The sequence below is a fragment of the Perognathus longimembris genome, chromosome 17, assembly GCF_023159225.1.
Source record: "Perognathus longimembris pacificus isolate PPM17 chromosome 17, ASM2315922v1, whole genome shotgun sequence".
NCBI classification, from domain to species: domain Eukaryota; kingdom Metazoa; phylum Chordata; class Mammalia; order Rodentia; family Heteromyidae; genus Perognathus; species Perognathus longimembris.
In genome coordinates, this window is record NC_063177.1 from 39,150,872 (window position 1) to 39,170,188 (window position 19,317).

The following is a 19,317-nucleotide window of genomic DNA, read 5'->3' on the forward strand; positions in this document are numbered from 1 at the left end:
AGAACCAAACCCAATTCACCTCCCACAAATCCTCTACCCACCCCCGTACCCCCAGTTGCCCTTTCTACTAGGTCCTGCCCACAGATTAACTGAGATATAAATACTACTCATCACCTAAAAATATTCCTAGCAACGCTGACAACCACCAGAGCCAGCTACAAGAAAACTCATTATCGAATAAAATGGACAAGAGGATTTAATCTTCGACGCAAATGTTTTGTTTCTTTAATCTTTCCAAATGGAGTGGGATCTTACCCAGGCAGTGAACGGCACGCAATGGCAGCGCCTAATGTCAACAGCCGGCAGTTCCCAAGTTGATGGATGAACCAAATCACAGCTGCGAAATGTAGGCGCGATGGATGCTGATAAAAATAAATAAATAACAGTTGCAGTAGAATTAAAGTGGGATGAAAAACGTGGAGGTCTGTCTAATTGTATTACAGGGCGGAAAGGGGAAAAGTCTGATCAAGGAATTCAGTTGACTGAGTGGTGATCAAAGTAGAAAACACCTTTCCTCCCAAGTCTTCAGCATGGATAGGTTTTGGTTTAAAATGTTTACATTCAAAACATCCTTGGGGTCAAAACTGCTTGAGTCAAAGTAGTCCCCGCCCCTCCCCCAATCTATCTTCGCAGGACTCCCACCTTGCTTTGATTAGCGCAGCCACACCAGGCTCCTTCTACCTCCAGAGCCCAGCAAGCTCTCCCTCACCCAGCGCTTCTCAAAGCCTGTTCTTTCTGCCTGGAGCCTCTTTTCCTCCTGGCTCCCCCCTCCTCCTCCCTCTCTTGGCTGATGCAGGAATAACACAGGGCCATGAGAAGCCTTCCTTCATCTCCCATCACCTTCCTTAGGCAGTTACGTGTGTGTGTGTGTGTGTGTGTGTGTGTGTGTGTTGCTGGGGTTCGAACTCAGGGCCTTACACTACTTGGGCCACACCGCCTATTTTTCAGACAGTCTCATGATTTTGTCTAGAGGTAGGTAGGACTATAATGGGACTGCCATGCCTGGCTCTGTCCTGTCTGTTTCTGCGTGTGTGCATGTGTGCGCGTGCGCACGCTGCTTCTGGGTCTTGGACTCAGGGCCTGTGCACTGTCCCTCTACTGTTTAAGCTACAGCTTTACTTTGGCTTTATTTATTTTTTCTTCTTGGTGGTTAATTGCAGATATAGAGTCTCTCACAAACTTTCCTGCCTGGGCTGGCTTTGAACCATGACCCTTAGATCATGAGGATTATAGACATGAGACACCACATTCTCTTCTTGTTACTATATTCTTTGTTATTCACCCTGTCTTGTTCTCCCTTGATTTCCCAGAGCAGAGCCTGGTGAATGATGCATAGTAGGTACTGAATAATTGAATTAACTACTTTAAAAAACAACAACAATGTTCTGGGATGAGGATTATGGGCTGGGACTCCTGAGGCTCTGCTAGAGAAGAGGGGCAGGGTAGAGATACATCCCAAGTCATGCTGTCAACTTCTAGGGAAGCAGAGGAAGCAAAATAGCAACGCAGCTTCCTTTTTTTTTTTTTTTTTTTACCCTATGCCCATCTTCCCAAGGACAGGTGCCAACCAGCCAGCTGCCCCCAGCTGGGCCGCCCTACTCGACCCTGATGCCCACATGTGACAGCTAGCCAAGCTATTTGGGGACACTTCCTGATTCTCACGCCTCCTCCCCTGCCCCCACCAATGTTCCACCCTCACACTTCATCCTGTAGATCTGTTCCTTGTCTCCACCAAGGGACAGTTGCATTCCCAATTAGTGCCCACACGGTTAACACCAGCTCTAGAAGCTTCTGCTGTCCCTCTCCCTTCAGGAAGCATCTAACTAGGCCAGCAAATCTCAGAATGAGGTCAGAGCAATGCTACCTGCCCTTCCCCTCCCTCCCCTGCCTGAGACACAGGGTCAAAGTGTCCTCCCGACCACCCCCCACCCCCAGCCAGGTCTAAAAGGACGGACACATAGCGAGGAAGGAATATAGGAAAGCTCTGGGTGACCGTGGCCTGTGGCTTTTTGCCCAAAGAACAGCTCTGGCCACCTCCAGGGAAGAACTCTGGCTGTGGGGAATGAGAAAACGTAGGTTCAAGGCCAGGATCTGACTTTGGCCAAGTCTCTTTGTCTTCTGAGCTTTCATTGTCATCTACAAGAAGGACTGACTTCTGCAGGTGCTTGAGGGACCTAGCGAGGCAGTCCTCTGTTTGATCAAGTTCCATGCAAGATCAAGAACCCTGGGGGTTCCAGAGAGATCGCTGAGAACCTGCATCCTGCGAATGCCACCAGACCCCATGACAGTTCCTCCAGCCTCAGCTCTAGCTTCAGCCACTAAGGCGGGGAGGGCCAGCAGGTGAGCAGACCTCCCACATTCTGAAGATCACAGGTGACATGGCCCTCTTTGGGATCCCCTCTGGAAATCCCCAAACCCCAGGGCTCCAGTTCCAAATCACCTTCTTCTCTAGCAGGAGATCCCCTGCCTGGCCCCTGAAGTCTGGAACTCTCTATCTGGGGCAGGAGAAAGAGGGTGGGTCTCACATACAGGAACTGGCTGCGCTGAGATCAGGAGGGTGGGAAGTGGGAGCTGGGGGTACAGGAGAGGCCTTGGGGGCCTGGGAGAGGAGGGGGAGCATGCCTGGACTCTTCCTGGGAATCTGGAGTGGGGAGAAGGGGCTGCGGCGTTGGTCCTGGCCTCACCCAGGGAAACTTTAGTCAAATAAACAAACATCCAACACAGCAAGTCCTGTGCAGAAGCCGCGCGCGGCGGCAAGAGGGTGAGGGCAGCGGAGGTGGGGACGGGAGAGGCGAGAAGGTTGTTTAAACAGGTCCCGGTGGGCAGGGGCGGAAAGGTTGGAACAGGGTGGGGGCACCCTGTGGTTTGAGCAGGAAGCTGGCCCCAGGATGGGTGGGTTCAGCTTGGCTGCTTTGAGGAAAAGAAAGAAAAGTGTCAATTCAGCCCTACTCTGGTCAACACCTCTTCTGAGAGAGATCCCGGGTCCCACCAGTACCCTTCCTTCCCTCACTTCAAGGTCAATCAGCCAGGCAAGAACTCTCTCCCGTCCCTCAGAACCCTCCGCTGTGTGGCCACGCCTGCCACACTGGAGAACATGCCATTGTCAGGAGCCCCAGGACTGTGGGGGCGGGGGGGGGAGGGGAGTATAAAGAACTGTACAAGGGCAGATGGACTGAGAGACTCAGGACCTACAGACACTACTCCTGGGAGATGGGGTGCTGCACATCCATCCGTGCAGGGTGTGAGGGGAGCCCCGGGAAGACGGTGCCACCACCTCCTGTCCCTGAGTCGCGGCAGGCGTCTGGCCCGCAGCCACCTTCAAGTGAGCCAACCCTTGGCCGCCGGAGCAGGCATGTCACCCAAGGTGAATCAAAGTCACTGGGAAGAGTGAATGAGGCCACGAGCGTGGGTTGGGCATGGGTTCCGCACACGGCCTTGCCAGGGTGGGTCAAAGGGCATCCATCCACACGGGAGATGGCAGGACAGGCGAGTTAGGGGAACGGCACAGGTGGGAGTAGGCACGTGCACCCATCTGTCCATCCCCCCCCCAAAAAGAAAAGCTCAATCAGGACCACGAGAAAGGAGAGATGGGCACCAAAAAGGCAATGTGCTTCTTTCTTCTGAACTGACGGTATCCAGGTGCCCCTGGCGGGGGGGGGGGGGGGGGAGGGCAAGCAGCTCCACTTGAGACCAACATGCCATTCATTTCCATCAACCCTCCCCGCCCCCCAGCCTGGTCAGCTGTCCCCCTAAACTCCTCCCCATCCAAAGCTCAAGATGCAAGCTCACAAAGGAAACCACCTTATAGACACACGATCCCTCCCCAGCTGTGGGCGCAGCTCCTTTAGGAAAACAGCAGGAGGGACGTGGGGTCCAGGCTCATCTGACCTCCCCCAATCTAGCTTCTAGAGGACAGGTGCCCAGCCCCACCGAGCCTTGCCTTGTTCCTTGGGTACAGCAAGTGTGCCACCCTCCTCACACTCCAGAGAGAAGCAACTTCTCTTTATCCTTTCCTGCTCAAACATCACAGGATGGGGGGCGGAGTCGGGGGGGTATGGGGTAGTAGGGCTTCAACTCGGTCTGAATGCTGTCTCTTAGGTTTGTTTTTTTTTGGTGCTGGTCCTGGGCTTGAACTCAGGGCTTTCTACTGTCCCTGAGTTTCTTTTGCTCCAGGCTAGCACTCTATCACTTGAGCCACAGCTCTACTTCCAGTTTTTTGGTATTTCATTGTAGATAACAGTCTGACAGGGGCTGGGAAGAATGGCCTAGTGGGAGGGTGCTCGCTCCTGGATTCGATTCCCCAGCACCACATATATAGAAAAAGCCAGAAGTGGTGCTGTGGCTCAAGTGGCACAGTGCTAGCCTTGAGCAAAAAGAAGCCAGGGACAGTGCTCAGGCCCTGAGTCCAAGCCCCAGGACTGGGGGGAAAAAAGTGATAGTTGCCAGGCACCAGTAGCTCACACTTGTAATCCTAGCTACTCAGGAGGCTGAGATCTGAAGATCATGGTTCAAAGCCAGTGCAGGCAGAAAAGTCTGTGAGACTCTTATCTACAATAAACTACTCAGAAAAATCCAGAAGTGGTGTTGTGGTTTATGCAGTAGAGCACTAGCCTTGAGTGCAAAAGAGGCTCAGAGACAGTGCCCAGTCTCTGAGTTTGAGCCCCAGGAACAGAAAAAAAAAAAAAAAAAAGAGTCTCACAGTCTTTCCTGCCTGGATTAGCTTTGAACTACAATCCTCAGATCTCAGTGTCCTAGAGTAGCTAACATTATCGGTATAAGCCAACAGTACCTGGCTGTCCCTTAGTTTTTTCCATTTAAGGCTGGTGCACTACCGCTTGAACCACAGCCCCACACCTGGCTTTTTGCTGGTTAGCTGGAGATAAGTGTCTCTTGAACTTTTCTGCCTAGGCTGGCTTTGAACCATGATCCTCAGATCTCAGCCTCCTAGGTAACTAGGATTGCAGACATGAGCCTCTCCCCTCCCCCCTTCCATGCCAGGCAGAACTTTTTTTTTTTAATTGTCCCAATTTTGGGATGGAGAATGAGGTCAGGAAGCCCAAGGGGGGATGACCTGTTGATGACAGCTGACAATCTGTTTCACTGTAAAATGTATTCCTGATCTAGGTGAGTGTGCCCCAAGCCCAGTTTTACGGCGGTACTACCATCTTAAGGAGACAGGATGAAGAAAGAAAGACCAACCAAATGGCGCTCATGGTCACAGTTCTAGCCAGGTCCATTGTCCCATTTTCAGGGCCTGGGGCAAGAAGACTAAAGGTGGCCCAGGGATGCATCTACATATTTTAAACATCAAGTTAACAGACTGTTCGATAAATTATGTTCTAATGCCCCACTAAGACATGTGTGCCTTTAAGACACTCTGGAAAGCCAAGTTCAAATGCAGGTTTCTCTGGCTTCTTGGAGGCAGAGAGTAACACTAACACTGTGGTGTGGAAGAGACAGTTCACTCTCACTCTGACACCAGCCACTGGGCCCCCATCCACGTCCCTGCTGTTTTCCTGCTTCCCAGTCCTTTCCGTACCCCCAAGAGCCTGCACGTATGTGCAAGGACACTCAGTCTCCTGTCCTATTTCCATCCACATCCCCTGTAAACAGCTGTCCTTTTGCTGCCCCACAGGCTTGGGGATGTACTCAGGAAAACAGGCCCAGGAAAGAGGATGGCGTGGGCTGGGGGGCTAGCCAGCAAGTCACTGGAATGGGGAGTGTGGTCTTGATTCACAGGTACCTCAGATCAGCCTTGCTCCCTCCCTCCCAAGGGGAGCCTTTGAAAGCACCAGCCTAGAGCATTGATACCCCCTCCCTTGCCCAAGCTTAAGGGATGCCAGGCTTTCTTGGCAGCCTTGGGAACTTGGGCCAGCCCGAGCGCCGTCTCTTTATTACAGAGCCGCCTGGACAATCCTCAGATTTGGACTTTCAGTCCCTTGTATTATTTATCTTTCAGAAAAAATTGAAAAAAATTTTTTTTCGTTTAATGCAGTTGGATGTCAACTTGTAGACTTCTGGAGGTGGTGGTACCAACAGAGACTTTTTGTCAAGTTAGTTCTCTAGGCCAGCGCTTGTTCCATCCAGGCACAGCCCCAAGTGGGCCCCCCTGTTGCTTACTGGTTCCTGGTCCTGGCAAGCTACCTCACCCCAACCCTGGAGATAAAAAGACAACGTGAACAGGATGTTGAAGCCAGGAGATGAGGGGGCCCTGGGCATCAAGGACTGGCAGGAGGAAGGGGCTGTTGGGGGTTGGCAATGAAGGGCATGGCTCTCCAAGACTAGGCTTTAAGCAAACCTCCACCCCACCCCATCCTACCCCACCCCCTGTGGATCGGCTTTGCTGTCCCACACAAGGGGACAGGGGACGCTTATGCTTGAGCCCTCACCAGGCACTGTGATAAGCTCTCTATGTGCGCCTTCTCATTTAATCCCTGTGGCTGCCCTATGAGGTGTCTTCTATTACTGTCTCCGTTTTACAGGTGAAACACTCGGAGGTTAGGCAACGTACCTAAGTAGGTGCAGGTGATAAGACTCAAGTCTAACTGACCTCAGAGCCCCTGCTCTTTCCACTATAGCACAGTGCTTCCCAAGAAGCTTCCCAAGAAGCAAGATGGGGTCAAAGAAGCAGAAGAGGTGAAGGTCAGGTGTGAGAAAGAACTTCCTGACAGTGATGGTTTCTGTGGGAGGAACCCATGGAAGAAGGGGTCTAGGCAGGTATGGGGAGCCCCTCTCCCCCAATGGTCACCTGTGTCTGTCCGGAAGGTTACAGTGAACTCTGGAGAGCCCATGGGGTTCCATCTGGGCCTCGGGCTTCTCTGCTTTAACCCAAACCACCATCAAAGCCCCCAGCAGACATCTCCCCCCAGGCTCAAAGCATCCTGTGCAAGCTGTCAGTCCAGACCTCCTCCTCCAGGAAGCTCTCCTGGAGATCATCCTTCCCAAAGCCCCAGCGCCCCCAACTTGGAGCAAGGGTACAGATGCAACCCCTACCCACAAAAGGCTCACCCCTGTGGCCATCTCCGACCGGCACCTGGCTCTGGGACACAGCACAGAAAAGACATCGCTCATTGCTCAGACACCAGGACCGCCCCCCTCCCGCCCCAACTCCACCCCACGCATCGGTACAGAGGTGAAGGAGGTGGGTGTCTCTGGGCTCCCCCGAAAACCCAGCACCAGCTCGGCCAAGCAGCGGCTCTTACCTCATGCGTCCAACAGAAGAGAGGCGGTCTGGGTCAGGCCATCGCCGCCCTTGGACGGGGCAGGGGACCCACACTCGCCCCTCCCCTGCCCGGCACCGCCTGACTCCCCCCAGCCCCGCGCTCCCAACTTCCTCCGAGTTCGGGGCCACCCAACAGATGCCCCGGGGTCGGAGCCCCGAGCCCGAGCAGGGCCGTCCCTGGACGAGAGCCCGGGGCAGGTGGGAAGGGCTGCCTCGCCCTCCCGTGCGGTCCGCCCCCCCCCCCCCCGCGGCCCCCGGCACGGGCTGGCCCGCGTCTGGGTCTTACCTGCCGGGCGGAGGGGAGCCGCGGTGGCCACCTGCTCCCGCCTCGCCGGCGGCCGCGGCTCCAGGCTGGAGGGACGGGGCGGGGCGGGGCGGGGCGGGGCTCAGGGGAGGGGTCGGCCCGGCCCCACCCCGAGTCCCGGCGCTCGGGTGGGGAGTGGGCGGGGAGCGTCCCGGGCCCTGCACTGGGCCGGGAGCGCGGGGATGAGGGGGGTGGGGATGGGGACTCCGGGGGGGGGGAGGGGGGCTGAGTTAGGACACCTGGGCCCCTGATGCAGTCCCCCCCCTTCCCGGGCAGTTTCGTTGGGCTCCCTGGAGCCAAAGGCTCCACAGGAAAACCCCCGGGTAAGCAGCAGCGAGCTGCCTCACCCCTGTCATCCTCGCTAATCAGGGGGGCCGAGAGCTGAGGGTTTGGGTTCAAAGCCAGCCTAGGCAGACAAATCCACGAGACGCTCGTCTCCACTTAGCCATCCAAAAGTCGGGAGTAGAGCTGTTGGCTCAAGTGGTAGGAGTGCTAGCCTTGAGCCAAACAAACAAACAAAAGTTCAAGGTCAGTGCCCAGGCCCTGAGTTCAAGCCCAGGACTGGCACTCCACATAAGCGAAAGCAGAAAGACTAGACACCTCTCCTTGCCCAAGTTCCCCACATCTGAGGCTCCAGGAGGCTGTCCCAGAGGACAGGGCAGGTGCGGGAGAGTTCACCCAATGTAAAGGCAATAAATTCGCCATGCAGGGGTCAGCCGTGTAGGGCCTCAGGCCACGGAAGGGGACCACTGCGTGTTCAGGTCATCTTTATCCCTGCAACCCTCCCTCCTCACCATACCCAACACCAGTTCAGGTCCCTCAGCTGTCACAGTTTAGTCCTGGAATGACAGGCGTCCGGACTCCGTGAGTCCAGCCACATTCAAGGCCACTGAGCTTAGCACCCCATGCCCCCGCCACCCCCACCCCCCCACTGCCCCTAGTCGCTAATTTTATTGACCTGTAAAAGGCACGTTGCTGGCAAGGGAGAGGATAACTCAAGTTGCAGTGGGGATGGGATGGGCAGAAGGGGCCCAAAAGGCAGAGATGGGGCGAGAGCGAGGAGAAGGACTCCTGAGCTGGGGCACCTGGAAAGAAAGGACTCGGGAAAGAGAACTTACTGTCAGAGCAGATGGGAGCCCAAACAGACTGGAACTGGAATGTCAGCCCTCCGTCAGAAAAAGAGAAAAGTCACGGGAGACGAGGGTATGCATTATTTCCCATCTACCCTGAGGCAGGACCAGGGATAAAGCAGAAGGTTAGGAGGTTAGATGGCAGGAAGGACTGTCATCCTGCTGCCACATCTTTTCTCTAGCCCCCCCCTCCCTTCCTTCCTCTTGAAGGTGACTCCTGCCTGCTGGGCCTCTTACTACAGAAATAGCCCTTTCCCTGAAGAATCAACCTAGATCTTGCTTGTTTCTTTCCTATTAAAATGAGAACAAAAAAAAAAAATCCAGGCCTTTCTAATTCTCCTCACTCCCACTCCCTCAAATACTGTTGCTCAGCCTTTCCCCAGCTAAGCAAGCTCCCAACCACTGAGACCCATCGATGTGTGAACACTGATGCTGTTTCTGAATGAAGCTATGTGGTATTCACTAAAGAGGAACTGTTTTAGCATTAAAAATCACCACCAAGCAAACCAGTATGGGGAGGGAGGGATAGGAGGGGGCAATTACAGTGAGAAAGCGGGTACTTCTGAAGGTAATAGCCACATTCCATTGTCTTTATTGTTAAGACAGGACATCTCCATATGTAGCCCAGCCTGGCCTCAAACTTGTGCTCCTTCAGCTTCTACCTCCTGAGTGCTGGGATTCCAGGCACACATCACTATTGCCAGGCTTGTGTTTAGTATCTTTTTTTTTTTTTTTTTTTTTTTACAGTCCTAGGGCTTGAACTCTGGTGCCTGGGTGCTGTCCCTGAGCCTGTTTGTGCTCAAGGCTAGTGCTCTACCACTTGAGCCACAGTGCCACTTGTTTGTTTGTTTGTTTTGTTTTGTTTTTTGTCAGAGTAGTTTATTAGAAATAAGAGTCTCATGGATTTTCCTGCCCAGGATGGCTTTGATTCATAATCCTCAGATCTCAGCCTCCCGAGTAGCTAGGATTACAGGTGTGAGCCACTAGTGCCTGGTTTCAGCATCTTGATTATTGAACTTTACATTATCACCGTGTGAAGTTTGTTTTCTACCATCTATACCTTAACAAAATCAGTGTTGAAATGCCATGCATTTTTCCCCATTTTTTTTTAATTTTTAAGTTATGAAGAGCCTCACAAAACAGGAATGGCTTTGGCAGGCGAGGGATACTGTGCTTCCTAAGAACAATAGGGCAATTCTCCTGCCTCAGTTTCCCCCGAGTTCATCCAGTGTATCTGCATATGTGTATGTGGCAAGGTGCAGGGGTCTGGGGCTGACCAGTGGCCCTGCCTCTCGTTGCCTCCTCTCTGTGGGATCCAGAGTCAGCCCTGGTGCCAAGAGTTCCTCCAGGCTGGTGATGCAGGAAACAGAGGCGTGGACCCTGGCTCTGTCCACGGGATGGCTGCTGCCATCTGCAGTCTGATCCAGGTACTGCAGTGATGATGTGGTTAATGCAGGGAGAGATCTGATAGGTTCTGGGTATAGTGCTCCACCAGGTTAAAGTCAGCCACAGGGAAGGGCACCCGGGACCACTTTTTAGCCTGGATCCGTCCGTTAGGGGTCTGCAGCAGCATGCTACGTATTTTAAGAGCCGGCAGGTTTACTGACTTATAGATCATTTGCAGACCCCAGACCTAGGGATGGGACAGAGCAGTCAGGATCTGGGTCTCTGCCCTCAGGCAGGGTTCCTCTCCTTCTGTTGGAATTCTGTGAATACCGGGCCTGCATCTCCCACCCAACACTGAACATTAGCACCATCATGAAACCACAGGCCCCCTTAGACAAGGGCTGGACACACTCCTAAGACTGGGGGCACCTGGGGCAGGGTTTGCTGCAGCTCTGGGGGCTGGAATATGGTCTTCTACTTACCTCCCCACAGTTCCTGCAGCTAATGGCACATCCGGGCCTCCAGTCCTTGAAGACTCTGTCTATGGTCACAGGCTCCTGGGACAGGTTGTAGTAGACTCTGGAGGAGAATGGGGGTGGTCATACCCTTTATAAGCTCCCTTTACCTCTGACTTCATGCTCTCCCTGCCCCCCTCTCATTGGCTGGCTTTACTGGAGGGCTGGGGACCTTCTGCCCATCAAGAACAGTGTTCTAAAGTGAGGAAATCCTTTCTCTAAGTCTTCAGGAAATTCTGCTCATGCTCCTTCCACCCATTCCCTTCTGCTGCCCAAGTTCAGGCCTCAACACCAACTTCCTGGATAAGTCTCCTGAGGGCTCTCCCATGACCCTTACTCCCCATCTCAAACCTCATCCCACCAATCGCCTCCTCTAACATCTTCCCTGACATGCCATTCCTCAGAATGCAACTGAGACCCCCACTTATTGCCTGCTAGATAAGTGAAGGCGGAACCTCCAAGCCAGTCTGTGTTCTTCCTAAATCTCATCCCTCTGCTCTGCTCAGACCCTTACCCCCATGAGAATGACCCCATCTCACTTTGTTCTAACACCTCCGCCTGTATTCATCTAATCACCCTTCCCCACCTAGTCCAAATGGCATGTCAAGGAATGTGCATAGAGATATATGACACAAGCAACCTGACACAGAACAGGTGCCTCACAGTTATTTAGTGATGATGGAGATGGGGGCAGGGTTATCCTCTAGGACTCAGGGGATAGAGCTGGCTCAGAAAAGAGCCAGCTTGCTTACTTACTTACTTATTAGGGGGGTTTACTATGTTGTTCAGGCTGGGCTTGAACTCCTGGGCTCAACTGACTCTCCTGCCTGAGCCTTATACAGGTGCCTACCACCATAGCTAGCCAGCCGGCCTCTCTGGTAGCAGGACCAGGTTTCCACTGTATGGCTTTTCAGGATCTAGCATCCTGAATGCTAGTTCTTGTCCACATAGTGGACATGGGAGTTTGAGTAAGTTTCAATCTCTCCATTTCCTCTCTTGTAAAATGGGGATGGAGATAAAAACCTAGCCAAGCAGACTATTGTGAAAAGGCCACATCAGTATTTGTTGAAGTACTCTGTATGTGGGGTGCCAGTGGCTCACATCTGTAATCATTGCTTCTCAGGAGGCTGAGACCTGAGGATTGAAGTTTTAAGCCATCTCCAATTAACCATCAAAAGAGCCAGGTGTAGCTCAAGTCGTAGAGCACCAGCCTTGAGGGCAAAAACTAGGCAAGACTTCGAATCCCTGAGTTCATACCCTAGTACTGGCACAACAATAAGTAAATAAAGCCTCTTTACCCTCCCACACCTGTGGCGAGAAGAGCTCTCAGCCACCCATCCCACACCCCCTTCTATAACCTGACAGCCCTCCCAAAGGTCTCACGAGAAGTTGGGGTTCACGTTGACATGGTGGGTCCCCTCCACCTTCCGAATGTCACTCCCCTGGCCCACAGCCACCATGCAGTTGATGCAGAGCAGTTGCACATGCTCTGGGGGGAACTGCTGCCGCTGGCTCTCCCGCTTGGCTGCCCGGACTGCCCGCTTGATCAGGGCTTCCTGCTGCAGGTCCCGGATCTAGAGGGAAGGGGATGGCTGGAGCCCCGGGGAAGCTCCGGGGGCAAAGTGCTCCTAAAGACCGCCTAGCATTTGTACCCAAAAGGGACTCGACTTAACTGTTGAGGAATCCTGTTTTGTTTTTCTTTTTAAGCTACAGAAGAAGGCTGAGATGGGATGGGAGGATGGCAGTTTAAGGCCAGACTTCAACTATTGGTTGAGATCCCTCATCTCAAACAATAAAAAGCTGGGTGTGGTTGCATGCACCTGTCATCCCAGCTATGTGGGAAGCAGATAAAAGAAAAATTCTGAGCCAGGTACCGGTGGCTCAGGCCTATAATCCTAGATACGCAGGAAGCTGAGAGCTGAGGACCACGGTTCAGTCAGCCCAGGCAGAAAAGTCCATGAGACTCTTATCTGCAATAAACCACCAGGAAAATGGAAGTGGCACTGTGGTTCAAGTGATAGAGCACTAGCCTTGAGCGGAAGAGCTCAGGGACAGTGCCCAGGCCCAGAGTTCAAGCCCCACAACCGACCTAAAAGAAAAAAGAAGAAAAAAAAACAAACACCTCCATCTGGACTGGTCAGGGGGCAAAATCAAGACCCTGTACAAAAAAAAATAATAATTAAAACATAAAGGGCTGGGGATGTGGTTCAAGTGGTACAGTGGCTGAGCAAGCATGAGGGCCTAACGCTGATAATGATGCAGGGACTACGGTAGTAGACAGGACTTCTCAGGACAAAGCTGGAAGACAGTGTACCTGCCACAGGACAACTGACAGAGACCCTGCATTTACATTGTGCTTGTAACATTGTTTTTCTTGTGCCTGGCTCCAGAAAGCATCTGGTAGTGAAGATAGAAGAGAGCCTACAAAAAGGCCTGTTCCCAAGGCCCTCTTGAGACCAGCTAGTGTCTTCCTAGCAGTTCCATCTCCCGGTCTCTATCCTTTTTTCCATGGCTCACACCTTGCCCAGGTGAGTCAGGACAGTGCAAACAGCTGTGTGGGTGGCAGTCAGAGACCTGCCGGGCCAACCTCCTTCCACCTGCCCTTCCCCCTTCCCCAGAGGCTGCTCTCAGACCTTGGCCTGGTACTCGGCCCGGTCCATCCTCTGCACCGTGGCCACTGCCTGCTCCATCAGTGTCTCCAGCGCCTCATTGGTCAGCTCCCGCCGCAGCTCTCGGCTGCCCTCTGTCGCCACAAAGGAGTACACGCTCTGACCAGCCCGAGCCCGGCCCCGAGCCTAGGAAGGATGAGGGGGACAAGGTCTGAGTGAGTGAGGCTGGGATCCGTACAGGATTGATCCTTCAAGGGCTGGGGTGGGGTGGGATGGTTGGAGTACCTGGACCATGGAGATTTCGTTGGTCAGGAGTCCGTAGCGCACCACGACATTGCACTGAGCAATGTCCAGTCCCTCCTCTGCCACACTTGTGGCCACCAGGAGGTTCAAGGAGCCTGTCCGGAATTTCCGGATCACTTCTTGCTGATCTCTCTGTTGGGAGGATGCGGGGAGGAGAACTAGGCTGGGGCATTTGGACCCGTCCACCTACCACATCAGCCTCTCCTGATACAGCACTTCACTAGCTTGACCTATCTCCCTAAGGATCTAGAGTCCCAACTCCGCCTTTCAATACCCCGGGGATCATGGCCATCTTCCTAGGTGACCATTCAATTCCCACCTCCCCCAGGACTCCTAAGGGTCCCTGCCCTTATATCCTGGGATCTTCCAGGGTCTGTTCTTTTTCCACAAGGGACCCGATACCTGGGCCTCTGCCTGGAAGAACTGCATGATCCATCTCTTCCCTTTCTGTTCCCAAGAATTCCTCCCAACTTGGGGGAAACTTCAGCACTGGGGACTTCAGTGTTTGCTCCAGCTCTCTGCCATGCTGCTTGGGGTATTCAATGCCCCTCTCCTCCAGGGTCTCTCTGTGCCCCGTGCTCTGTGCTGAGGATCTTGTCCCCATGGCTCCCTTATCCTTTAACCCCTTTATTTTTCCCCAAAGCCCACACCTGGGTCATGTGGGTGCTCTGGCTGTTGTTGCCAGCCCCAACCAGCATCTGGGCCCTGATGTCCACTGTCTGCAGGCCAGGCTGTTGTTGGAGCCAGAGCAGGAGGGAGCCAGTGCTCTGACGTGTCTGGGTGAAGATGATGCCCCGGGGATTATCGGGACTCCTAAACTGTTCCAGTAAGATCTGTTCCAGCATCTCCAGTTTCGGGTTCTTGGGGCCTTGAGTTGCCAAACTGGCCAGCATAGTCTTGTGGCCTGAGGAAAGCCCAGAAACAGAGGCTCATAGAGGCTCACAGCTCACAGAGTTGGGTAGGGCACTGGGGTCAGATGTCTCTAGGGGTGGGACTGCACGGTCACGGTGGGGGAAGGGAAGGACACCTGCTCCTGCCTGTTCCACTGGCTCTCTCCACCTCAAGAGCGTACTTAAGGACTCTCTTACCACGCCCACTCTCAAGGCCAGCCTTGGAAGCTGTATGGGTTCCTTCGCTCCTCAGACAAGCGCCCAGTGCTACTCAGCTACCAGGATGAGGGCTGAACTTTTCATGTTGATCGATGCCACCAGGACCTTGATCTGACTTGACCTTGGGTCTCTATACTTCAGCTGGCACAGAGGCTTCCAGTCTTAAATTTTACCCTGTCACTTTTAGCCTTCCTTTCCCACTGAAAGTGACCGTACATCCCCAGATTTTGGGGGACCACTATTAAAAATATTTTAAGAAATCTTTTAGAAATGTATTTGTCAATAACATGAATTCAGGGTTTGGAATATGGCCTAGTGGTAGAGTGCTTTCCTAGCATACATGAAGCCCTGAGTTCAATTCCTCAGCACCACGTATATAGAAAAGGCCAGAAGTGGCACTGTGGCTCAAGTAAGTGGTAGAGTGCTAGCCTTGAGCAAAAGGAAGCCAAGGACAGTGCTCAGGCTCTGAGTCCAAGGCCCAGGACTGGCCAAAATAATAATAAATAAGGGCTGGGTATATAGCCTAGTGGCAAGAGTGCTTGCCTCATATACTCGAAGCTCTGGGTTTGATTCCCCAGCACCACATATATGGAAAATGGCCAGAAGTGGCGCTGTGGCTCAAGTGGCAGAGTGCTAGCCTTGAGCAAAAAGGAAGGGACAGTGCTCAGGCCCTAAGTCCAAAGCCCAGGACTGGCCAAAATAATAATAATAATAATAAATATATATATATAATAACATGAATTTGATTTTTTTGCCCTTGTGCAACCCTTCACAAACAAGGAAGTAAATCTGTTATGCTAGACCAAATGCCATGGTTCATGATCGTACTCAGGAGGCTGAAATCTGAGAATCAAGGTTCAAAGCTCAGGCAGACAAATCCAAGAGACTCACCAATTAACCAGCAAAAAGCTATAAGTAGAGGTGTGGCTCAAGTGGTAGGGTGCTAGCCTTGAGCAAACACACTGAAGGACAGTGCCCAGACCCTGAGTTCAAGTCCCAGTACTGACACCCAAAGAAATCTGTTATACCTCATTCTTGGATTTTGGTTAGAAATATGGTCCCAAGACCTCCATGGTCCCCTCTCAGTCCACGTTGGCCCCTCTGCGCTGGCTGACTCTGAGCCCTCCTCACCAGTTTGCATCCCCACAGGGCCTCACCACTGAACAATTCCAGCAGCCACTGCTCGGCGTGCAGGATCTGGGTTTTAGTGGCGCGCTCCCTGTGGTAGAAATCCTGCAGCATAGCCAGAGCATCGAGGGCGCGGACAGTGTCATGAATGAGCAGGGCGTCGTTGTACCTTCGGAGGTGCAGGGCATACACCCGCCTCTCCTGAAGTCCCTCCTCGGCCGCTGCACGTGGGATGGGGTGGGGCACAGGGTCAGAATGCGTCCACCCCAGGCTCCACCCGGCACACCCCCTCCTGCCTAAACTCCACCTCTGAGCGGGCAGTCTTTGCCCCCAATGATGCCTCCTCCAGGCAGCCTCCTCCCTTCACACCCCCCCCCCCACACCGCCCCAGAAGCCCCACGCACACTCTGCCTAGGCAGCCTCTCTCACCATCCTTGCTCAGCTCCACCACCTGCTGCTCATACGTCTGTGTCCCAAAGTCCTGGCTCAACTCAGACTTCCCCAGGCGGCCGTGAATCTGTTTCATGAGCTTCTTTATCAAGTCCCCAAATGGGTCCTAGATAAGAGGAGTGAAGGTACAGGGGGATTCTCATCATATGGGAGGGATGGGGCCTCCAGAAGGAGTCTAGCTGGGGTGTGATGGAGTCCTGGCTGGAGACAGGCCTGGTTCCCATACCCAGCTCCTGTTGGCTCATCCACTGTATGCCCTTGTCATTGGGCCTGGGCACAGCGATGCCAACACAGACAGAAACAAGCATCACCACAGAAGGAGAGAACCTGGGACAGCCGCAGCACAGTCCCAGCCTCATGGCAAAGCACCCGCATCATGCCAACTTCTGTTACAGAGACCCATAAGTTGTGCACATGAGCAATATCTGCCCCTTACAACGAAAAGGAGAAATGGCGACTCAGAGGCATCAGCAAGCAACTTGGAGTCACAGTGAGTGTGTGGCCAGTATCCAAGCCTAGGTTTCCTCACCCCCCACACCCTGGCTCCTGCCTGTCTCGTGTCTCCTCCCCATGTACATACCTGGCTGCGCCTTTGGCAGAGGTCATACTGCTTGCAGGGCTTGGGTCTGTGCTCCTGCAGCTGGGGAAGGCACTGCTCAGGTGACATGATACGCCATGTATCCAAGTTGGCACAGAGCTGGGGGCAACCGAGAGAGCTTCACTAGAAGGGGGAGGGGTCTGTGGGGTCCACGGGCAGAACTTTGAGGCAGAATGGACACTCGCTAAGGACAAGAGAGTCTAAAGCAGGAAGGATTAATTTCTTCAACAAAGGAGTCCCATTTGCCTTCTCCCCACTGTTAGTATGATAGACACAGAGGGAGTTCCACTGGAGTTGGAGAATAAGAAAATGAGAGCATGTCAGGTAGTATGAATGAACTCTGAAAAGACTAAAACTGAATGATAGGATAGAGAGCAGAGGGGATAACCAGGAAAGATGGAAAATCTGACATTAAACTACTCAAGAAGAAATCCGATAAGGGGAGTTCAAGAGAAAAGGGTCTCTCTTCTCTCTCTCTGGTACTGGGGTTCAAATTCATGGCTGCATACTTGCTAGGCAGGTGCTCTACTGCTTGGGGGAAGGGATTCCAAGCAAAAGTGCCAGGTAAGTGCCCGGGTCCTGAGAACCAGGTATGTTCGAGGTAGAGGAAAGAATGAGTGTATGAGTAAAAGGATGGTGTTGTGAGAAACCGGGGTGTAGACATAGGCAGGAGCTACATCTGAATAAACCAGGCAAGTGCTACAAGAAGCTGTTAGGATGCTAGACCTTGGGTGAAAAGAAGCCTGGACCCTAATAAGTAGTCAGGGCCTTTCTTCAAGGGCTGGTGGGGATGGGATAGAGGGAGGCAGTCAGGGAGATCTCTGGAGGGTCTGGTGGTCAGAAAGTCTACAGGGGCGGGGCTGAGCTGACCTGCAGGATGTGGTCAATGGCCCCATCGAGCTTGCAGGCCCCGCCGGTGCCAGGAGAGGCCGTAAGTCCCAGCACCTGGGGTAGGCGCTGTGCCCTCTGTAGCTTATGTTCTAGGTACCGGCTCAGGATGGCATTGTAGACAGTTTCCTTGTGTGTGTGGTGACACTCGTCCACCACGATCAGGGAGAAGGCTGGGGGAACATAGGGAAGGCTGTAACCTGGGTTTGCACAGCTTTCCTCCCATTAGCTCTGTCCCATGTAGTCTCTACATGGGACAGTTTTGTCACACATACATACATGCATGCACATACCAGTACTAGGACTGAACTCAGGGCCTCATGCTCTTGCTTGGCTTTTTCACAAAAGACTGGCACTCTACCACTTAAGCCACACCTCTACTTCCAGGCTTTTGATAGTTAATTGGAAATAAAGAATCTCACAGACTTAACTTCTGGATGGTTTCAAACCTGGATCCTTAGATCTCAGCTTCCTGAGCAGCTAGGTTTACAGGAATGAGCCACCAACGCACAGCTTCATGTGAATTATTTTTTTTCCCCTTCCCAACTTGCACCCTGGTTCCACAGAAGTGAGGCAAGGATTACATCGCTTATTTACAGATAAGTAAACAGAGATTAGCTGGGAAAGGGTCCCCCCCCCCCCCCCCCCGCCAACACCACCAAGATCCTGCCCTGTAGCCAGGACTGTTTCTTCTAGAATACTCAAGGTTTGGCCAATAGGAACCTCTCCTTCCCACAGGAACCTCTCCTTCCCTTTTGCTAGAGAACACCCCCAGTATCTATGGCTCAGGTATACACGTTTCCCCTGCTCATGACCCTCACCTGTGAGTTCCACGTGCTCCTCCACATCAGCGCTGGTCAGCGCCGTCTGCAGCAGCTCAGCTGTGCAGATGAGCAGGTGGTGGGACTGAACCACATGGCGAAAGCCAGCCCGTAGGCCCATGTCCCCACTCAGGGTTGTCATGGTCCAGCGACCCTCCAGCATCCGGCTGAACTCCTCACCATGCTGGGTCACCAGGTGCACCTAAGGTTGGAAGATTGGGGTGAAAAGGCAGGTGGGTTTACAAGTTCTGAGAGCTCTGGAGGGACCCTGCTGCGGAAAGCGCAGACCACTCACCCGGTTGACCAGTACCACCACCTTGGCTCCATCCACCGTCTCTAAATGCCTCTTGGCCACATACGCGGCTGCCCGGGTCTTGCCGGAGCCCGTGGGCAGCCATATGATGATATTCTTGCCCTCCAGGGCAGGCATGATCACCTCCCACTGGTAGGGGCGCAGCTCCATTCTGGAACAGCAGGGGGCTCAGAACCCCTGGCCACAGTGTCAGTTTCCCCTTTGCCCAAGACTCCAACCCACCTGCGGCAGGTAGGGCAGGGCACACCGAGGACCCCACTGGGAGCCAGGGAGTAACCAGCTACTCCTTACCCCTGCCCAGCCCGGGCCTCAGGTCTGGTGTTCCGCTTAGCTCCCGTCTGGCAGCTGAGGAAAGGAAACTGAAACTTGAGGGGCGGAGCCCGAGGGGGTGGAGCTCAATCCCTATCTGTAAACCGGGGCCTGGAAGGGCCCGGCATCCTCCACGGGGAAGCACACCCTTTGCTCCTGGAACCTCTCTACCCTAGGCCTTTTTCTCAGCCAGTGTAACCGTTCCCAGCCAGGTGAAGGTGGAGGCTCCCAC

General features: G+C 53.4%; 1 protein-coding gene across 4 annotated transcripts; it reads right to left on the minus strand.

Annotated features, from left to right (window-relative positions):
• Window positions 1-225: 225 nt before the first annotated feature.
• Dhx58 (DExH-box helicase 58) lies at window positions 226-19,141 on the minus strand. 4 transcript variants are annotated; one of them, XM_048366353.1, is made up of 13 exons: window positions 18,759-19,141; window positions 18,464-18,665; window positions 17,625-17,815; window positions 16,737-16,853; window positions 16,136-16,262; window positions 15,736-15,927; window positions 14,120-14,373; window positions 13,452-13,601; window positions 13,191-13,352; window positions 11,941-12,131; window positions 10,525-10,621; window positions 8,645-8,752; window positions 226-362 (listed from the first exon to the last, which is right to left on the minus strand). In XM_048366353.1, the coding sequence occupies exons 1-12, from the start codon at window positions 18,924-18,926 to the stop codon at window positions 8,687-8,689; spliced, it is 1,917 nt and encodes a 638-aa protein (XP_048222310.1). In that variant the 5' UTR covers window positions 18,927-19,141; the 3' UTR covers window positions 226-362; window positions 8,645-8,686. The 4 variants fall into 4 exon arrangements, with proteins under 4 accessions (XP_048222310.1, XP_048222307.1, XP_048222308.1 ...); XM_048366350.1 differs by lacking the exons at window positions 226-362; window positions 8,645-8,752 and adding an exon at window positions 9,596-10,289 and having other exon boundaries at window positions 18,759-18,927; window positions 19,068-19,135; XM_048366351.1 differs by lacking the exons at window positions 226-362; window positions 8,645-8,752 and adding an exon at window positions 9,596-10,289 and having other exon boundaries at window positions 18,759-18,927; window positions 18,999-19,124.
• Between the last annotated feature and the right edge of the window lie 176 nt (window positions 19,142-19,317).